The 19076-nt window shown below is 44.4% G+C and overlaps 2 protein-coding genes across 2 annotated transcripts in view; one reads left to right on the top strand and one right to left on the bottom strand.

Moving 5' to 3' along the window:
- Positions 1-753: 753 nt before the first annotated feature.
- On the bottom strand, positions 754-18326 carry LOC119387100 (protein bunched, class 2/F/G isoform-like). The gene is given in 5 exon segments (XM_037654408.2): positions 754-2643; positions 2645-2740; positions 4561-4612; positions 11455-11538; positions 17020-18326. Coding segments are annotated over 5 exon segments (1785 nt in total). The 5' UTR covers positions 18066-18326; the 3' UTR covers positions 754-2136.
- LOC119387101 (uncharacterized) overlaps positions 5657-19076 on the top strand; it is a 32620-nt gene continuing 19200 nt past the window's right edge. The window contains exon 1 of the mRNA XM_037654410.2: positions 5657-6030. Within this exon, the coding sequence (XP_037510338.1) occupies positions 5968-6030 (63 nt within the window). The 5' untranslated portion in view covers positions 5657-5967. The remainder of the gene's footprint in view (positions 6031-19076) is intronic.

Here is a 19076-nt window from a genome sequence, read left to right as displayed (position 1 = left end):
AATAAAGTCAATTCTCTCTCTCTCTCTCGCTCTACGTTTCTCCGGTTAAAGTGTGTTATAAAGCGTGGTGGGACAGTTAAATATCGACCGGGCGTCACACAATATGCATTACGTAACTAGTGGGTCGTTTAAAGCTTCCAACCCATTACAAAGGGCGCAACCATAATTATTCATCGTCATCAACCGCCGCATCAACAAACTGCACATAATCGCTTACATATGGTACCTCGCTTCTCCGCAGAACAACGAATAATGTCGTGCTGGGTGCTTCCCAACTTCCCAAAAATTACGCTTTGTTGCGTAGTGGGTACGTTGCTAATGTACCTGTATTAGTAGCCACAGGAGAGTTTATAACGGGCTCTAGAAATGCCGCTCTTCCAGCTTTCGCTGTGACTGTGCTGCGCTTTCCGCGCAGGCCTGGCGTTTTTTTTTTTTGTGCTGCTTTATCTTTCATATGAAGATTCTAACTCTTGGCACTGAAAGAAAAATACTGCACATGGAGAATGATGTGCCTGACCGTTTGAGTGCTCAGTGACATTGGCCTATGCCATACTTTGCAGAACAGAATAGAAGAATGGAGAATAGAAACCTCACTGCACTTTTATGTTCCAAAAGACCCAAATACTTTTGCCAGTTTAGAGTCAGTCTCTCTTTAGTGTCGTTTAAATAGAGGTAAGGAAGTGAAGCTCCGATGTAGCAACAACAGTAGCAGAAATGAGACTTGGACAGAGGGCATTATTCGAAGCACTTTAATTGTTTTGTTTTTTACCGAAGAACTGCAGCAGCTGATTAAAACTAATAAATATGTAAAACAGCATGACGAACAGATACCCTATATGTCGGTAGTTAATTATTAGAGAGCAAGTAAACCAGCATAGCCAATTGCTTTGTTTCGTCTCATCCCTAACAAAAATATGCGCTTTATTGACCTAGGCAAAGACAGTTGCCCAAATACAGCAGTAGAAATGCCATATAAATTATTCGCTTTTGCATCCTATATACAGGCATTACAAGAGCTACCATGTCAGACACCAGTAGGAGGAAAAAGTATCTAGGCTTTCCAAGTGTAAATAAAAAAGGAGGGAAGGGGGTTAATGCTTTAACGAGTCTGCACATTAAGGCCAAAACAGAGTAAAACTCACTAAAAAGTGCATCCCCATTAGTCTCCTTCACTGAAGCAAAACTGCCGACTTGACTAAAGCTTGCAAAGAGCTCAACAAGGAATTCCATCTGTCAAAACTTGAGTGGAAAGGAATGGACACAACCCATGCTGATACACTATATGCAGTTGGGTCAGAAGATTCTAAAATGACAGGAGGATAGGAACTGCTCATTAACAGGATGCCTTTTTTTTTTTCTTCAGTCCTTATATTACTGAGAAGCTAGAAGTCTAACCTGCATGCACCTTTCTGAAAAGGCTGCCAGTCTCGCGGGTATTTTTTTTTTCCGTCGCTTATCTAGAAACGTTAGTCCAATCATTCACACCACACAAAACTGACTGCTGTGAGCATTCCAAGACATGCTGACATCTCAATTGTCTCAAGCCAGATTCGGCACACACACAAACATATATGTATGTATATATATACCACACACTTGGGACGCAAGCTGCATGTGACCAGACTTTGCTTTTCTTTACATAACAACAAAGGACAAAGTAAAAAAAAAAGTAATAAAGCAATGACTCAGGTGTGCTCGCGCCACCAAGATGAGCAAAAAGTACTTTGTGTCAAGAAAAACGGGGAAAAAGACGGTGACGACTATAGTTTTCCTTAACACATGAGAGACAGAGGCACATGGCTGAGTAGAGTGAGGGAAAAAAAAAAGGAAATGCAGTGAGACAGGGGTAGGGAGCACAGAGAGGAACGCCACAGAACCTTTTTTTCATCACAGCGCCTCGTACTTCTTCCGGAAAGAGAAGGCAACAGGGACCGGCTAACCAGGTCGGTCGTCACTATTCCACCCCACCAGTTCACTTGTGGAAAAAAAAAAAATGAAAGGAAGCCACACTGTCTATGTACACCTAAGACACTTCATACGTAAAGCACACTGGTCCTTTCTTGTCTTGCATCCCTTTTCGCCCCACCGAGTGGTGCTTTCCCGGTTAAACTGTCCTATGTACAACTAACACAGAAGCTACGTGGGTGGCGGCTGTTGCAAGGGCTGTTTTTGTTGTAGGTGTTGCTGCTGATGCTGCGGTAAGTGGGGCTGGTGCTGCAGCTGCACAGGTTGCGAAGGCAGAGGCTGTGGTTGCTGATGCGGCTGCTGATGCACCAGCTGTTGTGGCTGCTGGTGTACCAGCTGCTGCGGCTGCTGGTGTACCAGCTGCTGCGGCTGCTGGTGTACCAGCTGTTGTGGCTGCTGGACAACCGTAACAAGTTGCGGAGCTTGCACTGGTTGCACTGGAGCTGGCTGCATGGCCACAGGTTGCACTGAGGCAACAGGTGCCTGCTTGCGGCTGCTGCTGGTGGTGGGCTGGCACCACAACTGCGGGCTGGGCCGGCACCACGACCGGCTGGGCCACCTGCCGCTATCGTCTGCTGCGGCTGTGACACTGGCACTACCGTCTTGTTGTGTAGACTGAGCCAGTAGACTCAGCGTCTCCGGCGAGGCGCCGGCACGCAGGATGTTGTTCTCGTACTCCTAGCTGAGCTATCCGGTCCAGCAGCTCTGTTATCTTTTCCTTGAGCACGTCCACTTCCTCGCGCACAGCAAACATGAGGTGGCTCTTGACTAAGTCCTTCACAAAAGAGGAAATGCAAATGAGACGAGTCTCAGTGGCTAGCCATGTGTAAAGAGGACACAAAGGAAAAAGTGTGCAGTGTGAAATGGTCAAGAAGTTGGTGGTCACCAGTGTCTGTACATCTTAATAAACTCTGCAGCACCGGTAAGAAGGAAACCAAGTGGTCTTTCAGCATCATAAGTATGTGCCTTGTATTTGTGAAAAAAAAAAGCTCGCTACTGAGTTGAAGGTATGCAAAAGTGTCAACATCTGTAAGCCCAACAAACCCAAAGGCCAGCCTTACTGTCCGTCTCATTTGTTATCAATGTGATGTCAGAAGCAGCAATGTTTGTATGTATAAAGTCATGTTCTAGTACGCCGTAACATTTTCGTCTATTAAACATATTAGTGACTCCTAGTGGTGGGAAGATTCATTTCTTTAAGGCGTACGTGTGAAAGTGAATGTTTGCTTTATGCACGTCAAGTATATTCACAATAAACTGGTATACACAAACCTTGCTAAATGATTGCTTATGTGTATAGCAGATTTTATTTTTTAATATAAGATTAACAAAGTCCAATGTGAGCGATTGGCACATGCTAACCACATAACGAATTACTCCAAAGCATCATAAAAAAGAAACGATTGAACTTTTAGGTGTTGCAAAACTGCAATTGGGTTATGAGAGATGCTGTAGTACGGGCACCGAATTAACCTTTGAAAACATATCTTTTACTCTAGTGTTAAACTAAGTAGTAGGGATTTATGTGCCACAATCACAATATGATTACGATATATGTCTTAGCGAGACATTACTGTGAGAGTTTGCGTACAATTTTGTCATGATCCAACGTTCAATTGGCAATTAAATATTTTTGGCGTACAACGTTGTGTGATGTGGCTCGCTGCACATCTTGCTTGCATTTCTTAAAATGCTAAAACATTAGCTCCAAAATGCATTATCTGCAGAAGGATTGTATGGGGAGCTTGCCATATAATATTTATGAATTAAAAACACTCCCAGTTTCAAAAGGATGGTGGAGCTGATGACACAGTCATCAAGAGTTGATCACTTTATGGTGCCCATACTTCATGGATATCTATGTACAAAAATGAAGGTGTATGCTGTTGCCTTTTGTGACACCAATTATTTGATAAGTGCTTTACATCTCTAAGGTGCACTAGGGCTATGTATAAAGAAACGTAGAAGGACGATGACTCTGGACAGATTTTGACTGCTACAGGCAACGTTCCTTTTACCTGTGCAATGAAATGTGGAAAGGGGTGTTGCTAGATTTTTAACTTACTGCAATTGCCACGACAAGAGAGCAAATCTGACTAAGCTCAAAAACAGAGTAACACCGTAATCGGAGTGGGCTGTTTCTGATGATGCCATGTATGGTGTCCGAGCAACTTCTGTAAGCTGCTGTTGCCAAGTTAATTTATAATGAACACAATTTTCAGTATAATTTGTACTGATGCAAAGTAACATGTAATGATTGCTTACTGTATGGACGCTTCAAAAGATGTGCGCAAGGACAGCGAAAATGCTGCGCAGCTCTCACGCGGAAGCATTTTTGCTTTGTATGAAAGGCATTGCATATTAATAAGGTCCTAAGAAATTGCAAAAACATGTAAAATCTATATGAAGTTCATTGCCTCTTACAGCTGGGAAATAATTACATAAGCCTTGCCTCTGAACAGTCATTTGTTCCCCAAACAAAAGAGTAATGCAGCAAAAGCAACTCTAAATAGGAAAGCCTTGAAGGAAACGAAATGGCACACGCAATTAAGTGCCACTCCTGATTATCCATTAAAAATAAATAGTTCAACTTACCATGGCCTGCTCAATTTTGTTGTCGATTGCCACCGTGCTCCCAGCCGACGTGCTGCAGGAAAAAAAAAAAAGAAGCTTCATTAAGCACAATACTGCTTATTTTACATGTTGTGTGCAGAAAAGAAACATGCAAGCCAGTGCCAACTTTCCATATGCTCATGATATCATAAGCAGTACCTGCAATGTGCCCCGCTGAAATCCTTATCAAGTGTACCAACATAGCTCTAACAAAAGTAATCTTTATCATATTCAAAGTGGTACGATCATCTAAAAACGCCCAGCAAGGAGTGACTGCGTGACAACACGTAAAGAATGCGGCGCTAAAACAGCTTGATATCAGAGAGATTTTTATCTGCGTAAACGTCGCCAATACATTACCTAAAGATACGACGGCGACCCATGCGGGACATACTAAGCGGATTGTACGCCAACGCTGGCAAGCTCGAAACGAGAGACTCGCTGAAACATCGAATTCGATACACGCATGACTGCTACAGCTGAGGGCGTGGACAAACAGAGCGCGCTCCGTCACTGGCTGGCACGAAGCTCAAAACAGCAGCACTAACAGTTTCAAAGGCCGTTCTACACGACAGTTAAACGCCTCATTCGCCCTCTTTAAAAAAAAGTCCCGTCAAGTGTGCTGTCAGGGCGCGATCCTAGCCATTGCAGACGAACGGGGGCGCAACTTCGAAACGAAACCGCTGCGTGCGGCACATACGAAAGGGCCGCTATTCACAGCTGCTCAGCCGCGGGCCGAGTGCAAAAACCGCACGCCCCGCAGTGGAGAGGAGGAAGGAGAGGAGGAAGAACGCGCGAGCGATAAGCAAGGTAAAGGAACCTCGGCGGGTTGCTTACCCGATGAATTGACGAACGATGCTGTAGTAGTACACCGGATCGGCGGCGAGATACCCCGCTGCGAGCGGCGCCGCAGCAGAGACCACATCGCCGCGGCTGAGCATTCGAGGTTCGAACGCCGTGTTCCTCAGAACGCCTGACCCCACGTTAAACGTTGGCGGCGCGCGCCTTGCCAATCGACGACAAGCTATCGGAAAGTTTCGGGCCGTTCTGTCAACCAGCAGCACACCGCCGACCCCAGCGGGTCCGGGAATAAACGAATAGTAACAGACAGCGCAACGGGAGCAGAGACCATTGCAGCAGCAGCGAACGGGGCCCCCATGCACTGCTGATGCTGCCACCTCCGGTTCGATCCGGTTCCAGGCCAGGGGAGAGGAGGAGGAGACGCGGCAAGAGGAAGAGAGAGACGAACAGCTGCCGCCTAAATCCTCCTCCCGCTGCAGCAGCAACACAGCGAAAGGGCGAGAGTGCCATGAGGCACACCTATCCCCCCTCTCGCCCCCTCCTCCCCACGTCCTGCCAACCGTAAACAAACCGCTGGCTGCACGTGGAATGGCGCAACATGGCAACGCAGGACTTCACTCGACATACAGCCGACTGACACATTCCGCAGCGGTATTTATATATATATTTTTTGAGGCCTGAGCACTCCCAAACGTTACAGGAAAGCGCGAGGCAATGGGGTATGCAGCCATCTATCTACTGAAAAGTCGACACCGCTACAACAGACTATGAATGCCTACACCGAGTGGGCTTTCCTTGGATTACAACAAGCTATTGTGTCTTGGGTGAAGGTCAGCCTGTAGGACACGACTTTACTATTGTGCAGTCGTGGACCAACTTTGGTCAATATGTGTGAATGATACGAAGCATGATGTGATACGTCTTGTAGCATGATTTGCATCTCACTAAGAAGCAAATATGCAGTGCACTTCAGGGGAATGTGTTACAAGCCTACAAAACCAAGGCTACGAATACAATTTGCAGTAACAATGGCCATGCACTAACAAATGCAAGTGAGAAACTTGCATTTCATATTGAAGACGCAAAAGGATGATCAAAGGTCACAATATAAGCAACACAGCTTCTGTAATTAGGCAGCCACTTAGGCAATGTCCACCGACAAATGACACTTAAATTGAACTTAGTCCTGTGGATAGTGGCTAATCTAAGGCAACAGCTTATTTAGAAAAAGCCTGGCAATAAATATTCCTTTATGCAAGTACCGCTAGAAACTAAGAGCACAGCAATGCATTTCTAGTATGGATGGGATTTCATTAACCAGCACCTTTTATATAGTCCTCGGTTGTTTGTAGAAGTGATAAAACTGCACTTAGTCTGAGATTTCATTTTCAAATGTGACGTTAGCAAAGGAAAACGCCCACTAGAGCTTGTAATAACTTGACGCTACGCATTGTATAGCAAGTGGAGAAAGCAGGGTCGTGGATCAGCAGACATTTTGGCCAGCGAAACTGCGAAACCATGGCAGCAAACAAATTTTGATGTCACCTTGTCGACAACTCGTTTGCCTAGATTCTTTTTGACAAGTGCTACAGAGAGTGGAGTGCATCACCAGTGATTGCCTTATGCACAGCAGAACACCAGTTCCCTACAACCATAGCGTTTCCTACAATATTTACTAGAGGGAACTCTCACGCTAGTGTCTATGGGAGCTGCAACACATGGCGCTTCGGCCAGCATGGGAATGATGGGTAGTACACGGATTTGTCTAAACGTTGTTTGTTCGGCTCCGTTTGGCTCCACCTCGCCTGCATCCACTTTGTCGCAAAACGAAGTTCGGCAAAAGTCAGCAGTTCTACTTCACCAATTTAACCTTTTTAGGCTCACCAATTCAAGTCTGGTCACGAAGTTCACAATGGTCTATTCTTTTATCCGAAACGAATGCCAAAACACAGCAAAAAACAAAGCCACAAGTGCGTTTGAAGCAATAAGCACGAAGATTAGGCATATCCGTGTACTACCCATCATTCCCATGGTGGCTGAACGATCGCAGTGCCAGAGTTCCCTCTAGGTAATTGTAGGAAACTTTATGCCTACAACTACCCAGAAAATATTTCATTGCTTGGAATTGCGCTGCAAAGTAAACATGCAGAGGATAGTTGAAAGGACACTAAATGCACAAGCTTTTTTAAAGTATTGTTCATGATATTTTACAATGTAATTAAAACCCATGACTGAGTTCCAACCAACACATCTTATCTGTCTACTGCTCTGGAAACATAAAAAGATCCCGCTAATTTCTCTGTTAAGAAGTATTACTGATCGAACAACAATTCGCATGGCCCAGAGCAGAGTTGATTGGCCCATGGATTTCAAGCCAACACATCAAGCTGCATTTGCCCAAAGTGCTGATAATGTCAATAAAGTTGCCAGAGTTGCTGCAAAATGTAGGGTACATCTTGCATGTGTTCACTAGACTTCAAATGAGCCTACCGATAGACGGGAAACCTAAGTACGGGAAATCTGCACTACAAAACCGGGATTCAACCCTGCAGACCCCCCCCCCCCCCAATTCCCAGCCAGGAAATTAAGCAAGTTGACTGTGAGCATGTAGCATCCACAAGTGCAGACGTGTATTTGTAGCGCCTCTTGGATCGTGGCTGTTTTCTTATAGGCATGAAATGATCACATGAGAACGTATGGAGTGGCTTGATGTGGAACACAAACCCAACTTTTGCAGAAGGCACTATCAGCCAGGTGAAAGTGCAACTTAAAGGTGGATGTGATACACAATTACCAGAAGAAAAACGGCGCTAAAAAGACGGGACGAAGAAAGGACACAGACTACAGCGCTGTGGTCTGTTTTTTTTTCTTCATCCCGTCTCTTTAGCACTGTTTTTCTACTGGTAATCGTGAACCAACAAGCCCAAATGCGTAGCTTACTGCAGTGACGCATAAACTACAGCGCTGTGGTCTGTTTTTTTTTCTTCATCCCGTCTCTTTAGCACTGTTTTTCTACTGGTAATCGTGAACCAACAAGCCCAAATGCGTAGCTTACTGCAGTGTCACATAAGCCGAAAGTCCAGAGTTCGAAAAGATTTTTTTGAAGTTGAGACCACCACTAAAAATTTGAAGCAGGGCTCCACTACAGAACTTTATGGCTGGAATACATGTCAGGCTGATGCAACCAGCACTGAAATGTCATTACAAGCTCTGTGCAAAATCGGAACAAAAAAAAAAAAAAAAACTTGTATCTGCAGCACATTAATGTGGTTCGGGCTCAGTTTAAGCTAAATTTTTTATATGCAGGGTGTCTCACAAATTATGTAAAAATTCCTCACAGACAGAAAATGTGTGACAAGCTAGCAATTTTTTCACACTATTTTTGTCACAGAGGCAATTCTGCAATATACACAAAGCCCATAGTTAAACGAGGAATAATACAAATTAGACTAATTTTATGGTCAACAGATCCAGAAGAGCGATACTAGTTTATGCAAGACCTGAGAGACCATTGTCTAGGGATCTCACATGTTTCAGACATGCAACAACTTAATGACTTTAATGAGCCAATACCATTAAGAAAGCCGAGACTAAACTGATGAAGGATGCAACTGTCGTGCCTTTAGCAGATAGCCCTGAGCAATGCAACTATGCTTCACCATCGGGCGAGCACGAATAAAGGATCCTTATCAAGCTGCGAGCTTCTTTGATTACAAAAGTTTAACTAGTCTCATTCACATTATTGCTGGCTGTAAAGTTTATTAGTGTAATTTGCATTATTGCTTGTTTAACAACTGTTTTGATTTACTTCAGGAGGTATGCCTCTCTGATAAAAACAATAGCCAAGAAAATGTCTATCTTAGCGCATATTGCCTATCTTTCAAGAAATTTTGAATATATTTTGTTAAGACACCCTGTGCATCAGAAATTTGCTAAAAATAAGAACTTTATGCTAAACCGCATTATTGAACTGCTAGTCTTTTGGCTCTTATTTTTGACATACTGTATCCATGCATCCAGCTCTTCAGCATTTCAATACTGCATGCAGTTTGGTATGTATTTCAAAGCATATTTGTATACTGCTGTCCAACTTAAAATTTTGTGATGGGGAGGGGGGGGGGTCCTAACATAAAACTTTCTGCACTAAGAAGTGCAATGTCCTTCAATACGATGACCTCTATTTGTCAGATTTTTACAAGCACCACCACCACTGTAGTGTTCTAATGACACATAAACATAGTCCATAAACTAATGGTGTTTCACAACTCAGTATGCTTGTGCAGGGCTATTGTGTAACATCGAGGTGTGACTAACATTTAGGCAGATGATGTACATTGAGCAGCAAACTACAAAAAAAAGCAATAATTAAAATGCGCATTTTTATTTCCTAATGCGAAACCATGCCTGTCAACTGCAGTAATGTACATCTTCCGACAACGAAAGAAATGCTTCATTTTTTTGTGAAGTTACTTTATCCCATCTAACTTGGCACCAGTTTAGAAAACTCGAATGGCCATTAAGTGTAGAAATTTCTTTGTTTTTCACTTCAAGAATTTTTCTGCAAAAGGTTTTCCCTCTCACTTCTAAAGGGGCCCTGCAACAACTTTTCCAAGTAATTGCGGAATGACTTTGGTATGAGAGTTTATTGTCTCGCAAATCGATTGCTGCAAAAAAATTTTTCGAGTTCGTCAGATACGAGCGGAGTTGCAGAGATTTGTCGCATGCTTTAAGCGCCTTTTCTCTCGCTCTGTCTCGACGAGCACGCTCAGAGCTACAGAGGGGGGTATGACAAAGGGACAAGAATCTATGTCAGCGCGCGTCATGACCTTCAGCACTTTTTCTTCTTTTTTCCATCGAATGTGTCGGCTCACTTTCAGTGTGATCAAGAGCGCACTAGTGCTGTTACTGCAGGCACATGGTGGCACCTCGTGGTGGCTGAAGTAATTATGCAGCACAAGAATGCTCAAATCAGCCAATGGCTGTGTCCTCCTCTCCACTGACGTAGTTGGTCCCTCCAACAATGTAATGTGCCAAGAGAAGAGCGAGTCATACCTAACTGTCCTTGAAACGTGATAATGATACAACTGTTGGGGTTTTACGTCCCAAAACCCCGATATGAATTATGAGGGACGTCATAGTGGAGGGCTCTGAAAATTTCGACCACTTGGGGTTTCACTACAATGCTTCCATTGCCATGCTGCCATGCTTCATTACAATACCTTTATGCATTAGGAATCCCTGTTACCGTATTACTGTAAACCATGTCAGACTAGGTCACAGGAGTGTACGAGGCATTCATGAGACAGGACTGTCTGCAACACTAGTGTTTTCTACATTCCTAACCATTTTATGCTGTCACTGATCAGGTTGGGAAAACAATGGTCATTGAATTATAATAGAAATCAAATTATAATTCAGGACCAGCTCAATGAACGAACTCGTGGTAGCTTGAAATGTCCTGAACAATGTACCCGCTTGAACACATTAAATTATTCAATATTAGTGACTAGATTAAACTAACTTATTAGCCCCACCAAGAAATTATTATTTCTTAATTTCTTTCATCTGAGTGGCCTTAAAAGGTCAGTTTTTCTTATCAAGAGTAATAATGTGAAATCAACTGGTAATTTGATTCTTCCCCCAACAGTAGAGACCCCAAAAGATTTACAGTCGAAAAAGTAAGTAAGGTGTAATTCTGCAATCATTTGAAACATGGTTTTTCATAGGAATGACCTAAGGCACCTAAGTTTGTGAAGGAGAATAAGCCTGCTTCCAGACTACATTAAAAAGTCCAATGAAAGAGAAAGTGTGTTTCGTCTGGACAATCACAAAGCAAATGTTGAAGTACATGACACAAATTAATGCAGTCAGCTACGTGGTAGTTGCTCCTTTACAAAGCTGCGAGTACTTAGGTCGTCTCACCAAACCAATCTTCCTTACAACTACCTTCACTTATGGTGAAATTATCCCACTCCTGCCTTCACCTGCACCTATCGCTCCATATGATAAAGCTGTTACTAATATCATGCATGTGTACTAAGCACCTTGGTAAGTCCAGTACCCATGGATACTTACAGGAGCAAATCATGCACCTTTGCCTTGTGGCCACCTTTGCCAAAGGGCAACCGGGAGGGAACCCTCGCCACACGGCCAGGAAACCTTGAGGAGCACACACAGACGCTCAGGTCGAAACGAAGGACTGTCACAGCAGCTCTTAAAAACTGCCCACATCAGAGCCGACAAATGGTGAAGCATGATAACATGAGCAAAAAAAGAATAGAGTTAGCTCGGCACAGCAAGGCCTGCCTCTCTCACTGACATACCGCACCTTGCAAATCTTGAGAGCCAGATGCAACCGATCAGTGCCCAGGCAATGGAGCCAGGGGCAGGTTGGGAGTGATGGAAAAAAAAAATGAGGGAGTGAGGGGGCACACACCTCCCTTTGCACTGCACAACCAGCAATAGAGGAAGCCAGAAAGCCAAGCAAAAGCAGCAGAGCGGAGGTTGGACGAGAGTCGCCGAAAAAGTGCAACCTCCAGGCAAGACCACAAGTCACTGCACCCACTCCGCCGAAAAACTACAGCCCAAGCAAGACAACGCCAAGCAGGCAGCAAATGAGCCCAGTCAGAATTCTTCCATCCAAACAAGTCACATTTGGACTACAAATGCAGGAAACAAGAAAATAGGCCCCAAGCAGGCTGGCCACCTAACGGTGCAAATTAAATATTTTTACAACCATCAGACGCTCACTTAGCTTCATGTGCCAAGTTGAAAAATGTTACAGCAAATGACGTGATGCTAGAACAAACAGGTTCCCACATTTATCCAAGCAACTGGAGCAGGAATTCTGCGTTCCACGAGCACTCTCTCCCTCACTTCAAACTACACTGATCGTGAAGCCACTACGGTGACAGCTAGCGCATGTTCGGCCAACGTGCCTGCTATGAAAACATGGCCTCCAAGCTTGCAGCTATCAGAGGCTGTGGCCGCCTCTGATGATGATAAGCACGCACTGGCACTTCAGTTTAAATCTTGTTCAAATATGGCAGTGTATGAATGCTTGTCCAGGGAAATCAGATTCTTTACGCACTGTTAGAAAGACGGGGAAGGGGGAGTGTTCTTCAGCTTGTGGTGTTCCTTAAAGCCATAAATTGAAGTTTAAGGACCCATACTTTAAATGCTACAAGTTGAACAGCTTCAACGCTAGAAGCATCCGATACACACCTCAATGGTTAAGAAGGCTAAGGTTTGTCACAAACTCTTTCGGTTTACCAGGCAAACCCAAATGATTTATTTGGTATGCCAAATCTGCATATAAGAAAGTCGTAGATAAGGTATGAGTGAAAGATCAGAAGACGTGAAAAATGTGCATTCCCAATGGGCATGTACTTTCAGAAGGTATGAAACAATGATTATGGGCTTTGATTATCTCTAAAATATGCATTATAAGTATCAATGCATATGACTAATGCACGCCTTCAAAACGGAAGAATAACATGGAGGGCATTGTTCAAGTCAAGTGTCACTGCCCTGTTGTTATCGGTGATAGACATTCCGCAAGCCCGGCTGTGATGCCCGCACAGCAGTAAGTGCACATCATCTTTTGCGCGTCGGCTAAAACTGAGCCGAAATCGATCACCAAGAACTGCAAATTGTAATCATAGATTGCAAGCTGACCCTCACTGAAAACGCACCAAGTGTGGAGGTCACACAGTTCTGTCATCTATAGGAGCAAAAGTTTTATGCAACTTGGAATGGAATCGCACCTAAACGATTTAGAAATAACATGTAGTGGAGTTAAAGAAAAGTACCTAAAGAACTGATGCTAAAAGTACTAGTAAACAATTAAAAAAAGGGGTGGGGGAATCAGCAGTTAGGACTATAAACTTATGTGGCCATCGGCTCTTTACGGTGAAATATCCATATGTGTTTTTATTCTGTTTAACAGTTGTAGTAGACAGCTAGCCTAAATGCATGAATTTTGATAAAAATGATGAGTCCTAATCCTTCAAGAATAACGGTCTGTACTGCTCAAAGCGTCACACAATATTCAGTATGTTTACCTTATGATAGCTAAAGTGACTGCACATCCCCCCGTCCAATGTATTGGCAAAAACTCAAGTATACTATCATGTAAACAAACAAAACTAAACTGTTCGCTATGGCGTCCCTTTTCCTTCATTTTGTTCAGTGTCAAAAACATCACGCAAGCAAACTATGAGGGAACACCAACTAACCCCATCTGTTGTTTTGCTAAACAGTACAAGAAAACTGGCATGAAGAGGCTCAAGTCAATATGCAGATAGATTGCCATTCTAATAACAATTGTTCGGGTTTTACATCCCAAAACCACGATATGATTATGAGAGACGCCGTAGTAGGGGGGCTTCGAAAATTTCAACCCCGTGAGGTTCTTGAACGTGCACCTAAACCTTAGTACACAGGTGTTCTTTGCATTTCACCCCCCTTGAAATGCGGCCACTGTGGCCAGGAATTGAAACCACACCCTCGAGCTTAACACTGCCATCCTAAACCACTCTCACCTAATAAAAAAAAGAGAAGGAGAGAAAGTGGAATTCGCTCCCTGAGCCAAGTGCCATTAATGTCCCTTCACACTATTAGCAGAAAACAAAAAAAAGATAATATTGAAAAAAATTTAAAAATGAGAAAATTTAGAGTATGATATGCAAGCACCAATTATATTTACAGCCTCTTCTAATGAATGCATATGCCTATTTCTTGATGCAATGAGAACTCAAACAACCTGTAGTGTACAAAGTTTGGCTATGAGGATTCAACAATACACACACAGCACACTAACCGCACAACCCCACCCGTCTATCTCGGTTTGTTGTATTGTTCATATGACATAGCATCCTGCATTATGTAACTATGGTTTGGTTTCAAGTGTTATTATCCCTTTATGTACAACTTGGGATATTAGACCAAACAGGTGAATTGGAGAAAATTTAGCGCACCATGCAGCATTCTCCAGACACTACAGCTATGCTCACAACAAGGTCTTTTGAGGGAGCAATCTGAACTAAAGGCTTATTAGATTACTATATTGAGTGCAACAGAGCATCAAAAGAACATGCAGCACAGCATGCAAACCACAGACCCCACAGGCACCCTGTGTAAGGAACCCGCAACGCCACCGCAGTTTAAAAGGAACACTGAAGAGAAAAATGATTTCACATACACACATTAGTAAAGTAACCCTTCAACAGTACTTTCTTTTTTTTATATAGAAGCCCCACTCTCGCCACAAAGAGAGCATTGGCAAGTCGGAAAAAGCACACATAGGAAAGACAGGTGGTGACAGTGTCTTGCTGCACCAGCTCATCATGTCACAGATTTTGACAGCGCCTGCTAGTTCCTAGTTAACTGCTTAAGGGTGAGAATAGAACACAATGCATTCTGAAGGAGTCCAAGATTAAACATGGCATGTTTCAGGAACCTTCATCATGCCAATGCGGGCCAAGAGCAAAAAAATAAGAGTACATCACACTGACGTATTGGTGCTGAATTTTCGTCATGACACTGACAAAAATATTAAACTTTGAAGTTAATTTTCTTTTCAGATAATTGGACCGTTATTGCAAGGTTTACGAAAATAGTCTTCTTCAGTGGGATACTTTATCGGTCTAAGGTAATTTATTATTTCTCTTAAGTGTCCCTTCAATCACTAGATGTAGTTACGTATCCAATGGTGACAAAGTTTTTTCTGAACTCGACCAAATAAGGCAATTCATGGCAGGACTATGAGCCACTAAACAATACTTAATTAGTGCAGTGGCTTTGCTATGGGTCTTGCTTCGAGATACAGTAGGACAATCCAAAGCATCCGAATGCAAGCCACCATCTCTGCATGCTGGCGGTACCCAAGGTCTATGACGCATGGCTCCATAGCATTCCTCAAATTTCTGGCTACTCACTCAAAAAACAAAAAGCAATATGTTATCTGACCCACTATGCTATGCCACATCAAGTGCACTTTGCTAGGCTCTTCAGGAAAAAGTAACTATTACGATGAAAGCAGAAGCTAATATGGCAGCATGATAGACGCTAGCCCTTCATGGCCTTTCAGAACGATGGAAGAAAGGTAGTTTTAGATTCAGTGTGCCAAAAGTTTGGGAGCGCAAATGGCTGGCCATAAAAAAAAAAAACTGCGCACAAAAGAATGCAAGAAGGGCATGGCACTCTGAGTGCTCAGAGGTCCTTTGGTTAACCTAGAGACTCAAAATCTAAATTTTTCCAATAACAAGATTGCCTTGTTCTACTAAGAATCCCTGCATTCTCGCTTATCAAAACCATTGTTATTCTTTAAATGAGCTTTTAGAATGTCTTAACACAAAGATGTTTTCTAAACAAAAATTTAATTCTGGGGTTTTACACACTGAAGGCACATTACGATTATGAGGCACACTGTAGTGGGGGCTCTAGGTTAGTCTTAAGTACTTGAAATTCATTTATGTTACCTAAACCTACATGAGTATTTGTGCATTTCGCCTCCAGTTAGATGCGGTCACCGTGTCCGGGTAAAAGATATGCATTCCTTCCATACGGTTCCCAATACAATTTCGCAATGTACCTTTATATAGCTTTTTGATATATTTAGCATATGCAGCAAAAGTTGTGCCTTTGTACTGAAGTTTAGGAGAACCGGTGGAGTATACCCTCCGCTTAAAACATGAATGGTTACCTACAAGTTACGAGAAACCTGTTACAATGCAGCGCTCAATGCTGCATTGCTGGGACATCACACAAGATTCCATTCACATTCTCAAGAGCTAGGCTGCTCATTTCCACCAGTGATGGAAAATGTGAATAAAACAGCATTAAGCTGAGATTTAGCTGTGCTGTGTCAATGCTGCCTTATCGGTAGCTTCTCGTGTGTTACCTAATGAACAATGAATGTTATTTCACGTTGTTTCAAGCTCAAACGAGTGGCTGCCTACACTTTAGCCCTATTTTTATCTTTCGTTTTTACTGCAGCCACAGTTGCAAACTACACTTCAGCGCACATTTTGCTGTGGCAGTTCATCATACCTTCGGCCTAAACCCTAATCCTATTAGCATAGATAGATTGGTCCCACAATGTAGCTAATTCTGAAATTACACCAGCAGCACTGTAACATCCGAAATAATAAAAACCGCATGGCATTGCCTCGGGCGTTAACTTTTTCCAAGCAGCTTCTGTCAAACCTTGAGATCGTCTGTTTATATACATTCGCTCTGTCAAGAAAAATAAAATAAGAACGCAAAGCCACGCTAAAGGGACGGGAGCCTTCGTAAGATGCTAAGCAATATGGATATCGCTCGTCTTGATGCACCAGTGCGTAAAATAAGCCAAGAACAGCTGATAACCACTAGGGTGTCTACATTGACGAAATGCTTTGACAAGTAATGACAGCATGGCAGGCTATTGGGTGAGCACGGCTAGGCGCTCGTCCCTTTGGTAACTAGAGCCGCGGCAAAACAGTGCAGTTACCGAAACAGCAGCCACCCAAACGTTATCGGATGACCTCGCACACGTTAGCACTACGCGTCGCAGATGCGAGGGCCGAAGATGGGATGAGTCACGCCGAACGTGACTGGCGGCGCATCGCGACGGGGGCAACAAACGTGTACACGAACCTCTCGGAGTCTTCCTCCGTGGCTGACTTGGTGGCGTTCTCGGGGATGGGCTCGACGGTCTGGGTTGCAGCAGCAACGTCGGCTGCGACAGCTTGCTGTTGTTCGGGCACCGCAGGTGTGACCACCGCAGCCGGCTTCGGTGGGACAGCCGCTGCGGGTTCGGCCACCGCTGTCGGCTGCTGCTGCTGCTGCTCGCCGATCGGCTGAAGCACGCTTAGGGGCGAGGCCCCCTGACCAGACACCGGCAAGATGATGCCGTACAGAGGCCCGCTCTGCTGGCTGTTGGCCGGGTATGTCTGGCCGACCGGAATTTCGTACACGTGGGCCACCGCTTCGTTGGACACGGCCGGCGGGAGGTCCGCGGCGGCGGTGTTGCTGTCGCGCTCTTCGCCGGCCTTGGCATCAGCCTGCATGGCAGGCGGGTCCACAAAGTCCATGCATAGCCAGCGTCCTCGGCCGAACGGCTCGGAGCTGACGATTTTGACCACCTTGAAGCGCCGCTGCCAGTGGTCGGGGTTGATGGGGCCCTCGGTTGTGCTGGGCGCCGCGGGCGCGCCAGCCACGATGGCTAGCGTGCCCGCAGCGCCGGTAACCACCGCCGGAGACACAGACACCGCGGTGGACAAGCCCGACACGGGATCGCTGGGCGCAGCAGCACTGACCGTCACCGGGGGGTCGGCCTCCGAGGCGGGGGCGGGCGGCACGGCCGCCGTGGTGTCTTCCGTCGGTGACAACTGCTCCGTGTCGGTGGTCTTGGAGCAATCCAGAATGTCGGAGCTCAGGTCCTCCGTGTGGCTTTCGTCCAAGTCGTCGGCACTCTCGTCACCGCCGTCGTTGCTTAACCGGGACCCTTGCACGGTGACGCTGGTGATTTGAAACGACGTCGGCTTCTTTTTCGGTCCCGCGGTATCCACAGATTGCACCAACGTCCTCGGTTCGCCGGGGCTGCTGCCGTACATTGTAGACGGTGTTATTAAATCTACGTCGGCGTTATACAATCTTCCAGTACTGTTCCCAATGCCATCGCCACAGATTTTGTCGGCCATGATTACCTCCCGACAGAGGGAGTGTTTCTGTCTTTTTTTTTTCGCCACCGAGTGGATAGTTTGCCAATCCTACCTCGGACCAAGTACTCTAAACTTTACAGCCATTATAATTATTGACATTCACGAGAAACAAAGTGAAGTCGCCGTGCGAGGCGCTAAAAATTAGTGACAGCAACCAACACTCCGACTGTCCCGTCGTGTAACTTTGCCTAGCCCACTTCTTAACAAAAATGGCGACCATGTGTTGCAATGCATTCTGGGAACTTAAATTTTACGTTGCCAGAATAAACAAGAAACTAGCGAAATATCGCCTTAAACAACAAGCAAATAAGCGCGCACTTTTTAATCGCTTTATCACTGCAAGGAAAAGTTGTTATTCTTATTTTAATGTTACTGAGAAGCATTTGAGAGACAGGAGAGCATTTTTTTTTAGTTAATAGGCACACAGTACGCTTTCAAAGCTTGTTTGCTATCTTTCTGTCAATAAACAATTATCGAGCAAAAATACATGAAAATACATACATGTATTTTATTTTTGTGAACACCACCATTATTTTTGAAACGATGCTTTTTGTGGCGCTACCAGTATTTACTACGACGCCGCCATCTTTTAAAGGACTACTAGGTACGACGCGACGACGCCACCAGGTCAAAACCCGTACGCAGCGGGTTCGGCCGTGCGTAACCTTTTTGCTGAAGGCTGACACAATCTTTTGAAACAACACACATAAACACACACACATATGAAAGAAAAATTTGCCATCCACTCGTTTGTAGAACGAAGAGTGCAAAGAAACATTTTACGGATTCCCCGAGAAAAACTCGTATCGGACTGGTGTTCAATATCTGTGAATTTTGCTAATCGGGGCTTCCTACCGACGGGAAGTTGTTTGTTTGGTCAACTTTAATTTCCCTTTATGAATTGTTTCTTTCCTTAATTATAAAAACTACGAATAACTTCCCCATATACGTATTATCCTTGGCTTCAAATGTGTTCTAGAACTCGTTGTT

The sequence above is a fragment of the Rhipicephalus sanguineus genome, chromosome 3 (assembly GCF_013339695.2).
Source record: "Rhipicephalus sanguineus isolate Rsan-2018 chromosome 3, BIME_Rsan_1.4, whole genome shotgun sequence".
In the NCBI taxonomy this organism is placed as follows: Eukaryota; Metazoa; Arthropoda; class Arachnida; order Ixodida; family Ixodidae; genus Rhipicephalus; species Rhipicephalus sanguineus.
The sequence above is the reverse complement of the archived record's forward strand: the minus strand, read 5'-3'. Positions and strand labels throughout refer to the sequence as shown.